General features: G+C 42.5%; 1 protein-coding gene and 1 long non-coding RNA gene across 2 annotated transcripts in view; one reads left to right on the top strand and one right to left on the bottom strand.

The window, feature by feature from the left end:
- Window positions 1-614: 614 nt before the first annotated feature.
- The window catches only part of EPHA1 (EPH receptor A1), a 92,540-nt gene continuing 71,241 nt past the window's right edge, over window positions 615-21,913 (top strand). Inside the window, exons 1-2 of the mRNA XM_081844912.1 lie at window positions 615-957; window positions 18,222-18,289. Of these exons, the coding sequence (XP_081701038.1) occupies window positions 861-957; window positions 18,222-18,289 (165 nt within the window). The 5' untranslated portion in view covers window positions 615-860. The remainder of the gene's footprint in view (window positions 958-18,221; window positions 18,290-21,913) is intronic.
- LOC309332591 lies at window positions 2,623-9,167 on the bottom strand. Its single transcript, XR_014152215.1, has 3 exons — window positions 7,009-9,167; window positions 4,826-4,899; window positions 2,623-3,071 (listed from the first exon to the last, which is right to left on the bottom strand). It is a non-coding gene; the product is annotated as an uncharacterized lncRNA (long non-coding RNA).

The following is a 21,913-nucleotide window of genomic DNA, read 5'->3' as shown; positions in this document are numbered from 1 at the left end:
TTTAGCTGTTTTATTGCATTTTGTGCATTGCCTAGAAGCATATGCACAGAAGGCAATAAACAACTCAGCCAGATGGGCGGGGTATAAATAATAAATATATTATTATTATTATTATTATTATTATTATTATTATTATTATTATTATTATTATTATTATCATCATCATCATCATCATATCTGCTTTAAAACTTCCAAGGAATGAGTCTACGACCTCCCAAGGAAGATCGTTCCACGGTCAAACAGCTCTTACTGCCAGAAAGTTCTTCCTGATGTTTATTTGGAATCTCCTTTCGTGTAACTTGAAGCCATTGGTTTGCGGTCTACCCTCCAAGAGCAGGAGGAATCTTGCAAAAGAACTAATCCAAGTGGCTTCTTTCAGCTCTGGAGTCCACAAACACAGAAAGCCTAACTTCTGTGGAAGTCACTGGAAGAAGACCAAAAATGTCAGCACCGACCCACCAGGTGGCACCCTGAAGCTATGTACACAGGGTGTAACTGACGGAAAAGACAGAGGGAGGATCCCAGGAAAAGGTAGCTACCTTTAAGGTGAGTTTATTTGTCTGCCAGATGGGAAGTCCTGGGACAGCCCCTTTCAAGCTAGTAAAGCAAGGGAGTTGATTGGGGGAGAACTGGTTTCACCACTCCTCTGCCTGAGTCTTTCATCATAACTCAGGGCCAGGCAGGCAGATTTTGCAATGCAGGAGCCCCAGTCCGTCATCTGGCTCTAGAGAGAGCCTCGTGCAAAGGGCACCACGCTGTTGCCCAGATGTGTAAGGCCTCTGGAGAAGGAACTAAGAGCTGCAGGCTGCCAGAGCTGAGGAGGAGTGCTGCAAAGGGTCAGAAGTGCCTCCACAGGGAATATGGATGTGAGATTTACTGTGACAAAGGCAGTTCTCTCCTTTGAGCTCCTTTTCCTGCACTGGGCTTCTCTTCCTCCTGAGGTGTCCAGTAAAGAAGGTAAGGGCACTTTGGGAAAGATGGGCGTGGAGTTTTCGGTTAAACTGGACAATCTCCTTGGAAGGAGGGGAAGCTTCGTTTTCCAGGCAAAAAACTGCAAAAAGAAAACTGCTGGAGCATTTTATAGGGAGTCTTGGGTTAGCAGTGGCGTAGCGTGGGGGTGCAGGGGGGGCGGCCGCACCAGGCGCAACATCTGGGGGTTAGGGAAATCCACGGGTTAGGGGGCGCAAATCCATGGGTTAGGGGGCGCAAATTACTTGCCTTGCCCCGGGTGCTGATAACCCACGCTACGCCACTGTGGGTTAGGAACAGCTTATTAAAAAAAAAAAGTTGCAATGTGTGTTGAGTTCTGGCAGAAGAGAAATTAGGAAAGAGCCTCCTAACGCATTTGTGATTTTTAAGTGTGCACCTAAGAATGTAAAGCATGAATGTGGTGGACCTGTGTTCGTACAGGTGTGCTTAGTGCTGGGTTGGCTGTGGCACCAAGCGGCAAACTTGGAATTACTGCTGTGTTGTGTGTGAAACAGCCCTAGGTGATAAAGAGATGCTTAAAAAGGCCTTGATTGGCAAGCTCACTGAACCATCTCTGCCTGTCGTGAGGCTGACTTTACTTACCTGGAAAGTAGCATTGAAGTGAAGAGTGGCATCCCCAATACATGAAAAAAAATTCTTAAAATAACACATGGTTAGTCTTAAACTCTGATTTTTTTGGTTGAAAAAGAGGATCTTTGTTTTTACTTAGCTTTCCAGGTCTTGGTGTTTTGTCTTTTTAAAAAACCTTTCTTTTTTGAAAAATAAAAATATATTAGGAACAGTGAAATGCCCTGATAAGCAAGCTGTAGGCAAATGATACGACTCCAAGAACTTTATAGAGCCCATTACTTTAGAACCTTAGTGCTAACCTGAATCACACATATATTCCGCTTACACGGAGCAGACACTCTGTTGCTTGTAATTTCTGTGCCTGGAGATGGTTCTCAGTACAGTACTATGCCTCTCCCACCCGCCCCGGCACAGTATCACAAAAAAAATAAAAATTATAATCTGGCAGATTACATGCAAGACGTAAAAAGCAAACAAAGCAGTAGTTTTCTATGAACCCATCCCTGTAAGGAGTAAATAATAAATAATGAGGAGGGTCGAGAATGTTTATGGACCTTTAAGGATAACTCTGCTGAAATTCAAAGTTCTTATTAAGCAAGACAGAATGCTTAATGAAATAGACATTAAAAAATAAATAAAATTTCTGCCTATTGCTGTCCCAAGGGTATATATATCTATTGATTCCCAACCCCAGCCCTCAGCCAGTTGATTGAGCTTCTGTGGCATGGAGTTACTGAGAAGCTTCAATGATTTCCCCCTTCCTGTCCAACCAGCTGCCCTTGCTAAGCCTCCTAGCAAGCTACCATCTGGCATTCCACCAAGCTTTCCTGATTATTCCAACATGAAAAGGGGGAAATACATAATAATGTTTGAATAGCTAGCACTATATAAATCACATGACATTTTTGGAATTATTTATTTGTTTGTTTTAAATATTTTTATTGGTTTTTAAAATACAAAATTATAAAACATACCACACAATTTATCACAAATACATTCATTATTGGACTTCCATCAGCACCTCTGATAATCTTCCATCTTAAACGCTTTTTCTGCATTTATTTTTATCATTAAAAATTTACATTCAAACAATTTGTGTAATCATTTTGTGATATTCTCTGAATCTCGTGACTTTCCCCCATCGCCTACATGGGTCCTTAAAACAGAGTTTAAAACTACATATCAGTATGTTGTCCATAATTTTCATTTTTCCAAATTATCTGTAATCTTTGTTACTTTACAAGTGTATCTTAGAGTTCAGCTAGGGTTTTAATTTGATTACAATGGTCTCCTAGGTAAGTTATAAATTTCCCCCATTTTTTTAATGTCCTTGTCTTCTTGATTCCTGAGTCTCCCTGTTAGTTTTGCCGTTTCGGCATAGTCTAGCATTTTGGCTTGCCATTCTTCCCTTGTTAGGATTGACACTTCTTTCCATCTTTGGGCTAATAACATCTGTGCAGCTGTTGTCGCATACATTAAAAGTCTTTTCTGATCTTTTGGAATCTCGGTACCTAGAATTCCTAGTAAAAACGCTTCTGGTTTTTTGACAAAAGTTATTTTAAACAATTTTTTTAAAAGTTCATTATATACCATTTCCCAGAAGGATTTTGTTATCTTACATGTCTACCACATGTACCCTCCTTTTCTTTACACTTCCAGCAGATATTTGAACTTGTCTTGTACACTTTAGATAATTTAGTAGGAGTCAAATACCACCGGTACATCATTTTCATATAGTTTTCTTTCAGCGTACAAAAACCACATGACCTGTGATGCTTTTTATCCACACATTCCCCCATATAATTTCTACTTGAAGTTTTGAAGTTGTAAGAAAAGGAAAATTTGGCACAGGGAAAATGAGAAAGACAGGAGGAGGAGATGATACCAGAAGAAAAACATTATGCCGCATCAATGCTCTGATGCTTGCTGTACACCTATCCTGACTGAGACCATAGCAGGTTTGATGATGGTACTGTGAATTCTTTCCTAGGGATCCATCCCTGCCAATCCACTCTTTACTTCACTTGTCACAGCTATAGTTCCCAGAACATTTAAACCAACTTAAGACTATGGTGTGATGTAAATATGGCCCAGAGACTTCACAAGTGATTAGTGTGAAGGGAAGGGAAGTCTTGGTAATAATTGACATTGTTAGTCAAAATGACTGCGATTAAAATCACTCAATCAGAATACTTTAGTTTCACCAGTTTTGTCAGCAGACCAAGCAAGTTTACATCATCGTGTCTGTGGGTGACAACATATTATATCGGAACGATCTCTAAACCTGAATTACGGAAATATGGCATAACCAATGGGTGAAATTACTGGGTTAGAGTGACATTAGCAAATGGGGAATTTATAAAGTGATAAATATATTTGCTCTGCACACTGCAGGTGCAGAGTTCACAAAACTCATGAGAACTTCGAAGCTGAACGTATATAAGTGCTCTTCAAATATTGATTTCAGTATTTCAACATCTCATGAAAACCCTGACGACCTTTATGCCCTTCCTCTTTGGCCTCTAGCTCTGTTTGGCTGGCACCTTCTCCTTATTTAATGCAGTGATGCTGATGAAGTTTTTGAATAACGGGCTCCTTGTATCAATTGCTTATAGTAGTTGTTTTTATTATAAAATGGGTGCCCTTATCCGAAACCCTTAATCTGCTTTTAAGGTAAAGGGACCCCTGACTGTTAGGTCCAGTTGTGGACGACTCTGGGGTTGCGGCGCTCATCTCACTTTACTGGCCGAGGGAGCCGGCATACAGCTTCCGGGTCATGTGGCCAGCATGACTAAGCCGCTTCTGCTGAACCAGAGCAGCGCATGGAAACACCGTTTACCTTCCCACTGGAGTGGTACCTATTTATCTACTTGCACTTCGACATGTTTTCGAACTGCTATGTTGGCAGGAGCAGGGACCGAGCAACCGGAGCTCACCCTGTCACGGGGATTCGAACTGCCGACCTTCTGATTGGCAAGCCCAAGGCTCTGTGGTTTAACCCACAGCGCCACCTGCGTCCCGATAATCTGCTTTTAACTAGTATCAAAATGTATTTGGAGCCGATGTTCTGCATTTCCATGGGCAAGTTGCATCAAACCAAGCTGTCAAGGTTCGTAGCTGTTCAGAACCTGATTACTTTAACTCCCTTACTTGATCCCACTTTACATGTTACACACATGAAGGGAGAAAAGAAGGAACGACCATAAATGAGCACATTATTACATCACCCTATGCCTCTGTTTCTCTCTTCTTCAAGAAAACTTACTCTGAAGATGCTGCCCAGAATTTTCTTGGAGAAGGAGAAGTGTGAAAGAAGTCTTTTAAATTGAATTTAATCTCCTGTGGGAATGAAATGATAGGTCTAATTAGTGAATAGCTTGCAGGTCTGGCGAGAAGGACCTCCCTTCACTACATAACCTATTGTTACTATGCTTTGTAACCCTTCATTTCCGTATAACTTTATGCCAAATACATTTTACTTATCTCTCTCTCTCTCTCTGTCTCTCTCTGTCTCTCTCTGCAACACCCAGTGGCGTAGCGTGGGGGGTGCAGGCCACACCGGGCGCAACATGGGGGGGGGGGGCGCGCTCGCACTCGCAGCTCTCTGCCCCTACCTGCCCCTACCTAGGTTAGGGGGCGCAAATTACTTGCCTTGCCCCGGGTGCTGACAACCCACGCTATGCCACTGGTAACACCCACCCCCCTGGATTGATTTAGATTGAGGGTACCAGTGAATAGCACCCAGAAAAGGAACTCTGTGTCAGACATGGGGGTTTGCTTGAGTTGGACTCACTGAAGCATTTTTTTTGAGTGGGTGATTTATTGAGTTGTATTCTGCCCACTTCTGGCAACGCACTATACATTCAAAGCAGTGCCGTGCCATTTTAAACAATCACAGCTTTCTTCCCCCCAAAATCCCAGGAACTGTAGTTTGTTAAGAGTGCTGAGACCCTTATTCCCTTCACAGAGAAACCATTTTCAGAGTTCCCTGGGAAGAGGGAGTGACGGTTAAATCAATATATGAATTGCAGCTCTGTCTGGGGAATGGGGGGTGTTGGTGGTTCGCCTAACAACTCTCAGCACCCTTAAAAATGCATTTTCCAGAATCCTTGTCAGGAAACCATCACTGTTTAAAGTGGTATGATACTGATTTGAATGCATAGTGCAGCTGCGGGGGGGGGGGGGGGCAATGTCTCCTACCCTCTCAATTCCAGCAAATATATTATGAACCCCTCTTGTGAGCTGTGCTCGGCCTGCAGCATTAGTGTGGCAAGATTTCATTTCATTTCTTCTTGAAATATTTCTTGAAAATGTGAAATAGGTCACATTTTGGAGCAGAGCTTTCACAGGGCAGCTTACCTAAAACAACCACAAATTCCAATCAGACGTTTCAATTAAAAAACAACAGCAGCCATTTTAAAGCCGTCTAAAGTGACACCTGGGCGAGCAGGACAACGTTCGAGACCAGATCTGGACAATCCAGATTTTTGTTGTAATAGTGGATGTCATAGGAGATGGTTGGGGGAGCTATCAAGTCCCACTGTTTTAATTAGTACCGATACCTCTCCCCCCAGTTTCTCAAACCTTTTCCTCCTCAGCAAAAGGGTTCCCATTTTTCTCTCACATTCTCAGGCTGTTTTAGAATTTCTTTAAAATATGAGTGGTTGTGGGGTTTTGAGCTTATTTTATCATCATGAGATGGCCAAGGGTGGTACATGTGCTACCTGTTCCTGTAAACATCTACCCAGCAATTTGCAGCCTCCCCAGCTGACCATGATATTAAAAAGGCCCATGGAAGGAGTTACACCATGATGTTTTCCCCTGGGCTTTAACTGACACACGGGCACCTGGGAAGGCTGCAAAGTGATTTCTAGAATGAAAGAAAGGACACTGAGAAACCAAAACACACTCTGGCCACCTTAAAAGTAAGATAAGCGCAACAAAAACCCTACCATGAGAGTTTCACCCCTTCAAATCTTTCTCTCTCCTTTGAAAAGTTTCTAATGCCTTTTCCATCTCATTAATTGATGGAGAATGTTTGTTTGTTTTAACCCGCAGAAGAAATTTTCAGCACGGCAGCTTAAATTATTAAGCACTGAGTTGAAAATGAGTCACTGTGGCCTTAATGGTCATTCTAGCCTCTTATTAGTCTGCAGCACAATACAGAAATCCATTTGAGATGTGTCAGAATGAAGAAAGTGGAACAAACTGGGTAATGTAGCAAGAAAAACAACTTGCTCTTCTTGGAAATTCTTGTGTGTTCTTCTTCCGTACCTGCATACGCATTCTCCTACTCCATGCAAACTTATGAAAGAAAAGGATCCTTCAGATATAGGCCTCCCCTCTACCCAACATGGATAAATTAACATTATGGGCGGTACAGATCAGATCCTCAGCACATGCTAAAATGCAAGCAGTCATCCAGAAAGCCTGCCCAGATCCACTCACCCTAGTCATAGCCTACTCAGAGGCCTGTAGGCCCTGCTGAGCATCCGTATCAGGGCAATAGGCAATATCGGGCAGAATTGGAAGGTTCAATTTCCAGGTCCTGGTATTTCCAGTTACAAGGATCTCCAGCAGCGGGGCTGGGCCTGAGACAGCTCATTTGGTAGAGCCTGAGTCTCTTAATCTCAGGGGTGTGGTTCGAACCCCATGTTGAGCAAAATATTCCTGCATTATAGGGGGGTTAGACTGGATGACCCCGATGGTGCCCCTGATGCTATTATCTTGTAGTCTGCAAACATGGAGAACCACCGTCAGTAAGAGTTGTTAAGGAGACTTCCTGTAGTTAAGAAGCAGAGTCTAAATGTTTTATATGAGCAAAAATCTATTCCCGCTGTCCCTACTTTCCTTCACTTTTTGTTCCTGGCCATAGTAAAACACTCCCTTGTGTTGCCCTTCGGAAACAGGGTTGTGAGTTGCTCCTTTTTCCTATCTTCTGGTTTCCGGCACCACCTCTCGGTTGGCTGGCTGAAATCGGTGGTAGTTCTAATCCGACGTGGTTGGGAGTCTGGTAAATATTTTGCAGTGGTTTGCACAGAGAAACGGTCTGGTAAGACTTCAAGTTGAAAGGATAAAGAAGACTTAAGGTTTATTACTCACAGCAAACAAGGCCATGCTAAGCACCTGTTTTGCACGTGGCCAAGATGGAGCCAATACGTTAGCATTACAACCACATGCTAACTCATTCTGTCGCTAACCTGGACTAACTTGGCGAAGGAGGAAGGAAGTAGAAGCCTGAACAGAAGTAATCTGCTTTACCAAAAAGTACTTCCTAGCAAAGAGTGTGTGAGGCAAGAACAGATTGCCTTTTTGGCCTATAAACACTGCCCTCTCTGCCCAGTTCATGTAACTAATTGCAAGCATTGTTGCTCTACTCCAAGCAAAAGTATCTGGAGGGCACCAGGTTGGGGAAGCCGGCTGTAGAAGTTAAATCTCAGAGTGCAGGGTGGATGCATCTTCACCGTAGTGCACATGCACACTGAATGCAAGCTCATTAACATTGAAGCACCTCATAGGCAGAAGCTCTTTTCACACACTTCAGGCGGCGACATTCAGATTAAACTGGTTGTTGTTGTTGTTTAGTCGTGTCCGACTCTTCGTGACCTATGGACCAGAGCACGCCAGGCACTCCTGTCTTCCACTGCGTCCCACAGCTTGGTCAAACTCACGCTGGTAGCTTCAAGAACACTGTCCAACCATCTCGTCCTCTGTCGTCCCCTTCTCCTTGTGCCCTCCATCTTTCCCAACATCAGGGTCTTTTCCAGGGAGTCTTCTCTTCTCATGAGCTGGCCAAAGTATTGGAGCCTCAGCTTCATGATCTGTCCTTCCAGTGAGCACTCAGGGCTGATTTCCTTAAGAATGGAGAGGTTTGGTCTTCTTCCAGTCCATGGGACTCTCAAGAGTCTCCTCCAGCACCATAATTCAAAAGCATCAATTCTTTGGCGATCAGCCTTCTTTATGGTCCAGCTCTCACTATACATCACTACTGGGAAAACCATAGCTTTAACTATACTAGTATCATATTATAGGACAATGGTGTTTTAAATCAGTGATGGGTGGGCTATTGCAAAGCAGCTGAGAAGAGCCTTTAAGCGATGTTTAACACTTGGAGGCCTCCAGTAGTGATCCTTGCTGTGATAGCACTGGTGCTAAAAGTGCACAAGTGTTCCACTTCTTATCTGTTAGATGTTTCTACTGTGTGGGTCAGTGATGCTCCAAACTTAAAAGAGCACTTTATTATCACCCTAGGTCTTCATTAGCGGAGTATATAAGGATTCTTCAGACAGGACAGAAGAAGAGACTGCAGGAGGTTGCTTCATTGGGGATTTTCTCTCATGCGCTTACTACATGCTCTGATTTACAGACTTCACTGATTTGTGGAGATAGTGAAAGCAGGGCTTGGGAGGTAATAAGAAAAACCACAATGTCATCACAGTAACACAGATGTGTGCATGTAATGCTTTTTAAATTAATAACAACATTTATATACAGGCAGTGACCATTTTAGGCATGATTGCGCATGCGCGCATCACGCCAAACCCGGAAGTGACCCCAAAACGTCACAGAAAATAACAGTGGTTGAACAGGCTTTTTCAATGGTGTTTCAAATATACGTGATTTCACTTAAACACGCAGTGCCTTGGAACATAGCCCCCATGCAAATTGGGAGTTGCCTGTATTCTTTTTATCTCTGTGAACTGCCCTGAGGGCCATTTGGCTGAAAAGCAGTATAGAAATATGTAAGATTAAAAAGAGTGAATGTGATTGTGGCATAAATAACAAAAGTATTGTAGCCCCTTAAAGACAAACAAATTTATTATGGGATAAGCTTTCATGGACTAGTCACTAGAGTAGATGTCATCAGATTCATGAAACGTTACTAATTGGTAGATACACACAGGAAAAAGGAGAAGGAGAAAGGAGTGAAATCACAATTCAAGATATTAAAAGATCAGGAGTAAATAATGGGCTGATGCACACAAAAGGGCTTAAAAGGAGTTAAAGAATCAACAGAATGAAATTGGAAGGAGGAGTTGGGAAAGAGAAGCAAGAACTAGGAAGCGACAAAAAAAACCAACAACCTCTCACAACCAGGGCAGGGAGAGAGGAGAAACAAGATGAGCTGTAGGGAACGAGGGATGAGATTTACAGAATAGGAAAGACCTGCACAATTGGCCTCACCCACATAATTGTGGGGCTTTAGAAGCTGCAGCCGTGCTGTTGGCATGAACCTGTGGGAAAGCAGCTTCCACCAGGAGGCTGTAATGTCTAACGTGTGCCGTAGTCAGCCCAAACCACAGCTTGCAAATCCACTTCTAATCATGGTTCCAAACTGTGGTCTGATGCTGGCTAAGATTAGGGAAAGCACAGGTGCAGCCCTTGACTCTAATTATAGCCCCGAAATGGAAAGCATGCCCATACGAGAGGCGAGGTGGGGTGTGGGAGGAGAGTGTGGGGCCCATAAGGTGCTCTAATCCCCTAACCAGTCTTACGTTTGCATCAGGCCCAAAATAAGATTGCCAACTGGAGGTTGGGGTTTTTGTTTAACAGACATTCAGTCTTTCTTATGTGTCATATGTCATATGTGTCATATCAGTACAGTGGTACCTCAGGTTACCATACGCTTCAGGTTACAAACTCCGCTAACCCAGAAATAGTCCTGAACTTTGCTTCAGGATGAGAACAGAAATCGTGCTCCGGCGGCACAGCAGCAGTAGGAGGCCCCATTATTTAAAGTGGTGCTTCAGGTTAAGAACAGTTTCAGGTTGAAGGTCCTCTCTGTATGCAGTCAAAAATTTATCTCTATCTTCCAATGTTCTGATTTTAACCTTCTTCCCTCTGAAGGTAAAGGATAATCCTTGGGGAAATTCCCACCTAAAGATAATTGAGTTGCTCCTCAACAGTCTAACCAATTCAAGGTAGGCAGATCTAAGGTCGAACAGTTGTTTAGGAATATCTTTATAAATTTCAATTCTTTTATCCAAAATGTCCAGTGACTTTTCGTAGTGTAGGCCCAAAATCTTATCCCTTTCCTCCTTTGATCTCAATGTTATCAAACAGTCTCTGGGCTTCTCTTTCTTTGCAAATCTCCCAAGCCTGAAAGCTGATACAATTTTAAAGTCCTTTTCCTCTAAGTTCCAAAACTTGGAAAATTCTTTAGTCAAAAACTCAGCTAGGTTGCCTTCTTCCACTTCTGGTATCGCCCTTATCCTTAAGTTACTCTCCCGGTTCCGCAGTTCTATCATAGAAAGATAGGTCTGGTGTTCACCTACTTGTTTGCAGAGTGGTCTTACCTCTTGTTCTAAATTTTCAAGTTTTTGGCTAGTGTCCTCAGCCAATTTCCGATTTTCTGCTGTGGCCCTCGTTAATTCTCCAAATGCTTGTACGTTCTGTGATACTTGTTCAGTTAGTCTATTTAGACATTCTGTGTTTTGATCAATTTTAGCTGTTTGCTCATCAGCTTTCTTATCCAGAGATTCCACTCTCTTATCCAGAGATTCCAGTTTTTCATAAATTTTCTCTAAAATAGAAGCAGTTGCTCCTGAGGCCATATCTTCCAATTGTAGTTGCTCAGTTTCTTCCTCCCCTGCTTTTGTCAGAGAAGCAGCTTCTTCCTCTGAGGGCAGAGTAGGTACAGATGATCTACGTGCCTGAGAAGCTGAAGTTAAAGTTGTTAAAGTTGTTTGTCTGGTTCTTGGTCCCTTTTTTCTAGTGCCACTCATTCCAAAGTTATCTAAAAGTCAAGGTCAAGCTGAGTTGTTCCCATGAGAAAACAACAGCCCAGACGGTAGCAGTCAAACAGGAGGCCGGGAAAAGGAAAGTAAAATAATGTCACTGCTGTAAATCCAAAATCCTCTAGGGGGAGCTTAAAATGTCTTTAGGGAAGAGATCAATTCTAATAAAATTGTTAAAATCAAGTTTAAAGTCCAGGAACCTTCAAAAACAGGTTTTAAGCAGAGTTAGTATTAGCGCCACATTGTTTCAAACAGTGCATACTGGTATTAATGATGCTTCAAAGTAACAAGTCCAAACTCCCTCAGATTGTTGCACTTTTTAATTCAAAGTAACCAAATCTGCAGACTGACAGCTCAGTTACTCAGGCAGCTCCAGCACCTGGGTTTCTTGCTCAAATTATATTTCCAATTAGAAGAAAGGTATCACGATGCAAATTTAGAGCATAAAATCAAGTACTTAGAGTCCTTATTCGCTTACAGAAAAGTTCAGTGGTTGCTCAGATCAGTTAGGTTAAAAGTTCTTTCTTTGCCTCCACTCCTCCAGCTCTTTGCTTTGAAATTCAATGACAGCGGAAGACGGACTTCCTGTTTTTCGTCGCTCCGCTTTCAGCCAAATTCAGTAAATTTTAGTCTCCAATTTAATAAAGTCCTTCTTTACTCACGGGTTGTTGCTTTTCCAAATCAGAAAGTTTCAGGAAAAAAGGTCAGCGCTCACCGGCAGCAGCAGTGCGGCTTCACTCTGTAGCTTGCGAAACGACCCACAGCGCCGCTACCCCCTCCCCGTTCCGGAGCCCCTTACGGGGTTCCTTCAACGTTTCAGGGGTTGCTTCAGGCGCCCGCCGGGTCCCGAGACCACAGGCTTTTGCTGCCTGTGGGTTTCCGAAGTGGGTCTCCGCTTCGCCGTAGCGGACGACCCGTTTCCCACGGAGCTTCCCCTTCACCGAAGGAAGAGGACCGCCATTGCCGTTCGCGCCGCCTCCGGAAGGAATTGAATTACCCTCTGGGCCTGGAGCACCGGCGGTACCTGCACCCTTGGAACCTGAAGACCCAGCGAATAAGATACCACCCCCAGAAAAATAACCAGATTTATTCAGGATGTCTCTGCAACTCTTGAGTTGGAATATAAATGGCTGCAACATTCCGGAAAAAAGGAGGAAAATTTTTCATATATTAAAAAGGGAACAATTGGACATTATTTGCTTACAAGAAACACATGTGACTAGGCTCCACAGAAAAGTGTTAATAAACAAAAGACTCGGCCAGGAATTTATATCTTCGGACAGAGTAAAGAAGAGAGGTGTGGTGATATATGCAAAAGAGAGCCTGTCACCTAAATTTTTATTTAAAGACGAACATGGAAGAATTTTGGCAATTGAGATACAACATCAAGGAGAGAAGCTTTTGATATTAGGAATCTATGCACCAAATGAGGGGAAATCGGAATTTTACAAGAAGTTGCATGAGACTATGCTGGATTATCTGGACTATAACAACATCATCATGATGGGAGACATGAACGGGGTCGTATCAACTAACATGGATAAGTCACAAAGCGAAAATGTCACAAAAGACGGCAGACTACCAAAGACTTTCTTTGAAATGACAGACAATATGGACCTGATTGACATTTGGAGAACAAAGAACCCCTTGGGAAGAGAGGGAACATTTTTCTCTGAAGCCCAACTGACCTGGACAAGAATCGACCAAATATGGATATCTAGATGTCTGGCACCTAAGGCTAGAAAGGTGGAAATCTGCCCAAAGACCTGCTCCGACCATAATGCAGTAAAGATGGACATGACACTACTACCAACCGGCTCCTTTAGATGGAAGATGAATGACAATTTGTTTAGAGACCAGGAGATCACTAAGAAGGCCCAAAAAGTTTTGAAAGACTATTTTGAGATAAATTTGAACACTACGGTGGAAAAAAGGATTATCTGGGATGCAAGTAAGGCTGTGATGAGGGGGTTCCTGATACAACAGAATGCGGTAAAGAAAAGGACACAAAATGAGCGGAAAGACAAAATTTTGGAGAAAATTAAAGAATTAGAGAAGAAGTTAAGATTAAATCCGAAGTCACAGCCGACTCTGAGAGAAATTAAACTCCATCAAGCACAATACTCTAAATTGATAAACCAGGAAATAGAGTGGAAGATTAAACTAATGAAACAAAAAACTTTTGAATCGGCGAATAAATGTGGAAAACTGCTAGCTTGGCAGTTGAAGAGGAGACAAAAATTAAATACAGTTACAAATTTAGAGATTGAGGGAAGAAACATTCAGAACCCCGTGGATATTAGAAAGTGCTTCCAGAGATATTTTAAAAAATTATATACTCAAGGGCCGCAAGACGAGGTCGAGATTAAACAATTTTTGGAAAAAAATGGACGACCAAAATTGTCACAAGAAAATAGATCAATCCTGAATTGTAAAATAACACGACAAGAGATCGAACAAGCCATTCAGAACATGCAACTGGGCAAATCTCCAGGGCCAGATGGGCTGACCTCCAAGTACTATAAGACATTAAAAGATTATTTGATACAACCACTGATGGAGGTTAGCAATGAAATTATGGAGGGGAAGAGGGCGCCGGAATCGTGGAAGGAAGCTTTTATCACATTGATACCAAAATCGGAAGCTGAAAAGACACAACTTAAGCACTATCGTCCCATCTCTCTTTTAAATGTGGATTACAAAATATTTGCAGACATTTTGGCAAGTAGACTTAAAAAAGTTTTAAATGAAGTAATTCACAAGGACCAGGCAGGCTTTCTCCCAGGTAGACATTTGTTTGCTAATACAAGGAATATTATCGATATTTTGGAACTTTTGCAAACAGATATAAATACAAAAGCAGTGTTAATTTTTATAGATGCGGAGAAGGCCTTTGACAATATTTCCTGGAAATTTATGAAGGGAAATCTAAAAGAAATTGGAGTGGGACAGGGTTTTGAGAATGGGATTGATGCAATATATTCAGAACAAAAGGCTAAATTGATAGTTAACAATGTGGTTACAGAAGAGTTTAATATCGAAAAAGGAACACGACAAGGCTGCCCTATTTCCCCTTTGTTATTTATTTCGGTTCTGGGGGTGCTCTTGAATATGATTAGAGGGGACCGGTTGGTGGAAGGAATTCAGGTCGGAGCGAACAATATAAACTTAAAGCTTTTGCAGATGACCTAGTTTTGACCCTGCAGGAGCCAGAATCTAGTACGAAAAGAGTATTACAATTGATTCAGGACTTTGGTCGGGTGGCGGGATTTAAATTAAACAAACAGAAAACCAAGGTGTTGGAAAAAAACTTGACAGATACAGAGTCAGAACGGTTTCAGAGAGAGACAGAACTAAATGTGGTTAAAAAATAAAGTACCTAGGGGTAAATATAACAGCAAAAAATCTGAGTCTATTTAAGGATAACTATGAAAAATGTTGGTCAGAAATTAAGAGAGACTTAGACAGTTGGACAAAATTGAAACTTTCTTTGTTAGGCCGAATTGCTGCTATTAAGATGAATGTATTGCCAAAAATGTTGTTTTTGTTTCAAACACTACAGATTGTGGACAAGACGGAGTGCTTCCGGAAGTGGCAGAGAGATATCTCTAAGTTTGTCTGGCAGGGCAAAAAGCCCAGAATTAAGTTTAAGATATTAACTGATGCGAAAGAAAGAGGGGGCTTTGCCCTGCCAGACTTAAAGTTGTACTACGAGGCCGCAGCTTTCTGCTGGCTAAAAAATTGGCTACTTCTTGAAGACACTGATGTACTAGATTTGGAAGGTTTTAACAATGCTTTTGGTTGGCATGCATACTTATGGTACGACAAAGTTAAGATCAATAAGGCCTTTAAGAACCATATTGTCAGAAAAGCAGTGTTCAATGTCTGGACAAAATATAAAGACTTATTGGAAAACAAAACTCCAAGGTGGCTATCACCTCTGGAAGCTAAGGCCCGAAAAAGACCCAATATGGAGGCCAAATGGCCAAAATATTGGGAAATATTAGAAAAAGATGGAGACAATTGGAAATTGCAGAGTTTGGAGAAAATGAAGGATAAAGTGCGAGACTGGCTACACTACGCTCAGATTAAAGAAGTCTTTAAAAATGACAAAAAGTTAGGGTTCCAGGTGGAGAAATCGAAATTGGAAACAGAATTGTTAGAACCTAAGACTAAGGTAATCTCAAGAATCTATAACTTGCTGTTAAAATGGAACACACAAGACGAAATGGTTAAATCGGCCATGATAAAGTGGGCACAGGATATTGGCTATAACATTATGTTTGAGGACTGGGAAAGGTTGTGGACCACTGGGTTGAACTTCACTGCATGTAATGCTTTGAAGGAAAATGTAATGAAAATGATATATAGATGGTACATGACCCCAGTTAAACTTGCCAAAATATACCATTTGTCGGACAACAAATGTTGGACAGAACTTTTTTCCTGTACGCAACAACGGCAGCAAGGATACTCATCGCTAAGCATTGGAAAACCCAAGATCTACCCACCCTGGAAGAATGGCAGATGCAACTGATAGACTATATGGAACTGGCCGAGATGACCAGCAGAATCCGTGACCTGGGAGAGGAGAGGGTTGAAGAAGATTGGAAGAAATTTAAGATGTATTTGCAAAAATATTGTAATTTGGTTGAATGTTAAGAAGGATGCTAGATCATAAATAATTGAGCACCACTAAATTAGATGGAATTGGGATGACAAGTGAGAAATATAAATCTTCTGGAGAACTATTAGACTATATTTAAATGAATGGGGCACAAGAATGTAAACAAGATGATAAATTGCTGGTAAAAATTTACAATGATGTAAGTGGGAGCGGGAGACGCGAGGGAGTCCAAAGAAGTTATGAAATTATGTTACGATACATGTTATATTGGTTATTATGTTTATCCTTCTATTTAAAAATCTTTATAAATATTTAAAAAAAAAAAAGAACAGTTTCAGGTTAAGTACGGACCTCCGGAACGAATTAAGTACTTAACCCAAGGTACCACTGAACATACAGTAGCCCAAAGTGGGGATCCAATAACTGTTGAACAGTTTTATTCAAAAAAGTGACTGCATGTGCATCTTTGTCTCCCATGATCCCCTGGCCTGTCATTCCTGTCTCTGCTTAGTTCCCTGAGGCAACACTAATTGATCTTTTGTTCTGGTAATTTGTCCCTGTCACTTTTCATCCTTTTGTTAGGTCATGCTCCTCTGTGCTGAAGAGATGACTGCTAGTGTCAAGGCACCCCTTTCCCCTTCTAATAAACCCCAGATAATGTTACGGCTCTTTTTCGCCACTTTACTTGCCACGGCAGTAGACAAATCATGGTGACTTCTTCTGGGAGTCATTTGTTCATGAGAGGAACTTGAAGTATGAGTCAGTAATTCTCTCAGCTCAGCCGCTGCAAGTTCTGTGATTTAAGATGTAGGTTTCAGAAATCAGGTTGGTGTGGCCGAGATCCATTAACTGCTGGCTGAGACATTTTATTGCTTGCAAAATAGATGGAATACAGAAAGGACAAGGACTCCTCTTCTGTGCCCCCCCCCCATTTTTTAAAAATGAAATTGTGTGGAAAGAGGAAGGGAGACCTTTCAGCCATGTAAAGGAACCAGAGGACAGTGTGAAGTATAGGGATGAATCCTGTTGTGAGCCAGAGAGGCCTGGACCACATTCGGCACATGGCCTGAGATTCCCCATTCCTTCTTTACATTGTCCACATCTCACTACCAGACTCTCTTTAAAATGGATGTGTTTTATTTTGTGGTGCAGCTTCCAGGTGCCCAGGTGTCCCAAAGACTGGTAAGGTCCAGTCCAGGGGTAGGCGACCTAAGGCCTGTGGGCCGGATGTGGCCCAACCACCTTCTCAATCCGGCCCGCAGACGGTCCAGGAATCAGCATGTTTTTACATGAGTAGAATGTGTCCTTTTATTTAAAATGCATCTCTGGGTTATTTGTGGGGCATAGGAATTCGTTCATATTTTTTCCCCAAAATATAGTCCAGCCTACCACATGGTCTGAGGGACGGTGGACTGACCCATGGCTGAAAAAGGTTGCTGACCCCTGGTCCAGTCCCTATGTAGGGTGGCAGTTATGCATCCCCAAAGGTGATCATTTGCATCAACCAAAAAAAGTGGACATCCATTTGAGTATGAGAAGTTATAAGTGTAGTATAGGTGCAAATGTAGGAGTAATTGGCAAAATTTAAACAGATATGCAATATGTCTCTCCACAGTGGGTAAGGCACCAGGTGACATGTGTCTTCCCAGTCTGCTGTGCAGGTGTTGCTATGTGTTGATGGGGAATCTTCAGACCTTTCTTGATCTGCTCAGCTCTCAAATAGAGGACACATTCAAATAGAGGACTCTGCCTTCCTTGGAGGTTTCCAAGCAGCCGTTGGATGGTCATCCGTCATGGATGCTTTAGTTGAGATTCCTCCATTGCAGAGGCTTGGACTAGATGAATCTTGGGATCCCTCCCAACTCAAAATTTTATGATTTGGTAAAGTGCATCTACCTGTGACAAGTACATGAACAACAAGAGATCTTGGTGCTGTATAGCAAGTGGCAGCACAGGATTGGCTCTCTGGGATCGTGTGATTCTCCAGGTCACAGAATCACAGACCTGTAGAGTTGGAAGGGATGATGAGGATCATCTGGTCCAACTCCCTGCAATGCAGGAATCTTTCACCCAATGTGGGGCTCAGACCTACAGCCCTGAGATTAAGAATCTCATGCTCTACCAACTGAGGTATCAAGAGGTCCCTTCATACCTTTATGATTCCACTAGTGACTTTCAATGAAGCTGCCTTCTTTTGGCATAAAGGATAGCCTGTACAGTAAGGACCCATTACATGGTGACTTGAAATCCGATATTTTGCTGCATGTCCTAATTGTTGCTTTTTTAATGATTTTCAGTGAACCTTCTTGACACAAGCATTGCTCAGAATGAGTTGGGTTGGTTGCCACATCCTCAAGAAAACGGGGTGAGTAGCCTGTTCATGTTCAGAAAGAGAACTGGAAGCAATCTACCTGTATATTGAAACGCATGGAGGGGTTTTGTGGCGGTGGTAGTGATACCTCTGGCGGTGATAGGTTCCCATTGGCTGAGGTTCTCTGATGTCAGAGAGGGGCAATGCAGGTAAAGGTCTATAGAGAATGAGAGGCAGAAGAGACAGAGGCCTTATAAAAGATCAGATGAGCTAAGATAGCCCGTTATGCTTTGCCAAAAAAAATTGGCAGACCAAAAAAAAGACATAAATTTGCATAAACTCTATGCATGATAATTTATGCGTATATGTATTCATATGTATGCACAAATGTAGAAATAACTGGTAGAATTTAAATAGAAATGCAAAACATCTCACAATAGTGGGGAAGATGCCAGGTGACATGGATGCCTGTTCAGTCTGCTGACTATTGATGGGCAACTTCTCATTTTTTTCCGTTCCTGAGCTTTAAACCAGACTTAGACTGGAATGGACAGCCCTCAAACAGAGGGCACCTTCAAATATAGGACTGACTACAGTGGTACCTCGGGTTACAGACGCTTCAGTTTACAGACGATTCAGGTTACAGACTCCACTAACCCAGAAATAGTACCTCAGGTTAAAAACTTTGCTTCAGGATGAGAACAGAAATTGCGTGGCGGCAGAACGGCAGCAGCGGGAGGCCCCATTAGCTAAAGTGGTACCTCAAGTTAAGAACAGTTTCAGGTTAAGAACAGACCTCCAGAACGAATTAAGTTCTTAACCTGAGGTACCACTGTACTGACAGCCATTTGGGATCAAGAATTATCCTTTGTAAAATAGGTTGTGTGGCCACCCTACGTAGGGGTGGGTTGAGAAAACAAGTCAAAGGAAGCAATGATATGTGGCTGGGACAGGAGGATTTGAAGGTCTACTGGGGGGGGGGGGATGAGGTGATGAAGAGAAAAGGGTGAGGGTTGACAAAGAAATGGAAGCTGGGAGAAAATGGACAAGAGCTACGGATGTGAGGAAAGCTGAAGGTGACATTTGGACCTGAAATAATCCGTCAAATGTAGGGCTGCATGCTTTTGATGCAGAATGGTAGCTTCACTTTGTAACCAGACATCAGCCCAGCCATATATTCCAGGCCTGAGTTTTCTACACATGGCTCTTAAAGGTAAAAGTAGGTCCAGTCATGACCGACTCTGGGGTTGCGGCGCTCATCTCACTTTATTGGCCGAGGGAGCCGTCATACAGCTTCCGGGTCATGTGGCCAGCACGACTAAGCCGCTTCTGGCGAACCAGAGCAGCGCACAGAAACACCGTTTACCTTCCTGCCGGAATGGTACCTATTTATCTACTTGCACTCTGATGTGTTTTCGAACTGCTAGGTTGGCAGGAGCAGGGACTGAGCAACGGGAGCTCACCCTGTTGCGGGGATTCAAACCGCCGACCTTCTGATTAGCAAGTCCTAGGCTCTGTGGTTTAACCCACAGCGCCACCCGCGTCCCACACACATGGCTCTTACTTGGCTTTTATACCTCATCTGGTTCCTGATCATCTCCCATTCTCAGGCAGTTCCACTTCCAACTCCACCCCCAGCTTTCTCTCTCTCCTCCTCTGGACTTCACAAGACAGCAAGACAGCTTTTCTGCACTGCAAGGACACTTCCAAATTCCTTCACTTCCCTTTTAAAGCAAGTCTCTGGGCAGAAAACTAAACACATTGAATAGTTAGGATTGCCTCAAAAATGGGAGAGAGCTCTGTCGAGGCTATTTATTTATTTATTTAAATATTTATTTATTTAATTTGCTCAACACATAACAAAAAAAGACAAATTACACCATAATAAGAATACCGTCAGCCACGCCTTACAGAAAGAATTAATATAAATTTCATAATCCATAAACTGTAAAGTCTGCGCCTCCTAGTATTGGAATCATTTGAAATAAAAAAACTAGTTTCGGGAGTACGTTCATCTTAATGATTGAAATCCTTCCCAGGAATGTTAGTCTCAATCTGCTCCAGGTTTCAAGATTCCTTTTAGTTCCTAGCCAAGTTTTTGTATAGTTGTCCTGGAATAAATTAATATTTTTAGGGGTGATCCAAATACCCAAATATTTCGCTTTCTGGCAGATCCGCAATCCCGATGTTTCTTCTAATTTGATTTTTTTCTTGTTTTGATAAGTTTTTAACTAATAATTTTATTTTGGTAGTATTCAACTTGAAACCTGCCACCTCTCCAAAGTATTTAATCAACTCTATCACTCTTATCAAGCTTTCTTTAGGGTTTTCACTCATAATAATCAGGTCAACGGCAAAGGCTTTGAACTTGTATGTTTTGTTGCCCTGGATGATGCCTTTGACAGACTGGTCTTCCCAAATTTGATTGTTCATTACCTCTATTACCATAATGAAAATAAGGGGGGATAAGGGGCATCCTTGCCTGGTTCCCTGACTAATGTTACACTCCTCCGAGATATTGCCATTAATAATTATTTTGGCCCACTGTTCTGAGTAAATTGGTCAAAGCTTGAGGCAAAACAAGGGATGGGATGGATGAGAAGGCGATGGGGAGTTTATGTCAGGACACTGTCCGCAATCCTCACCATGTCTTCTCAGAAGTAAATCCCACACACTCCAGTGGGTCTTAAGTCAATCTAGGATTGTAGGTTTTGAGGAGTGGAGAGGAAGTGGGGAAAGCAAAGAAAAAGGGAGAGAGAGTAAGACTGAAGTGGCCAGGGGGAGCTCTTGTGGATTCACAACAAGTGAAATTGCCACCTTGAGCAAAGGTGGAAGAAGCAGGGGAACAGACACTTAACGAAGGGTGTGTACTAGGAATCTGAAGTCACAGTGCAAGCCTAGCCATGTTTACTAGGAAGCAGGGTTGTAGTTTTTTAGCAGGAACCCTTACCTTTTTAAAATTAATATTTGGGGGGGGCGACGGCTGGAACAGATAAACATATGCCCAATGCCTAAACCAAAAATCCATCTGCATCTCTACAGTCATACCTCAGGTTACAGACCCTTCAGGTTACGTTTTTTCAGGTTACGGACGCACCGAAATCCGGAAGTACCGGAATGGCTTACTTCCGGGTTTCGGCGGTCGCGCCTGCACAGAAGCGCCAAAATGCGCTTTGCGCATGCGCAGAAGTGCCAAATCGCAATCCGTTTGTGCACAGACACGGCGCTGCGTGTTGCGGCACTGCGTGTTGCGGACGCTGCAGGTTGTGAACGTGCTTCCCGCACGGATCACGTTCGCAACCCAAGTGTCCACTGTAATCAATAAAGTTGTGGCCATTTCTAACCTAGATCATTGTCTGCTTGGGTTTAATCATATCTTACATTTCGCCACTGCCTGGGGGTGGCATGGCAACTGGGCCCGCAATCTCGCTATCTATATAGACATTGATTCATTGATTGATTGATTGATTGATTAGTTCCCCCATCCTTTTTTTCCAGGAAAAAAAACACTGGCTATTAGTATTTGTTATTTGTTTTGTGTTTTCTGGTTTTCTTCTTTAAGAAGCTTTGCTTTTTGTATTTCTTTATCCTTTTTGGATTCAGTGTGGGGGGTGGGGATGGGGGGGGAAACACACAACCCCTTTTATGTTAATTAATTATGTTAATTGTTCAAAGCCT

The sequence above is a fragment of the Podarcis erhardii genome (genome assembly GCF_964252035.2).
Source record: "Podarcis erhardii genome assembly, chromosome: 17".
Classification (NCBI taxonomy): Eukaryota; Metazoa; Chordata; class Lepidosauria; order Squamata; family Lacertidae; genus Podarcis; species Podarcis erhardii.
The sequence above is the reverse complement of the archived record's forward strand: the minus strand, read 5'-3'. Positions and strand labels throughout refer to the sequence as shown.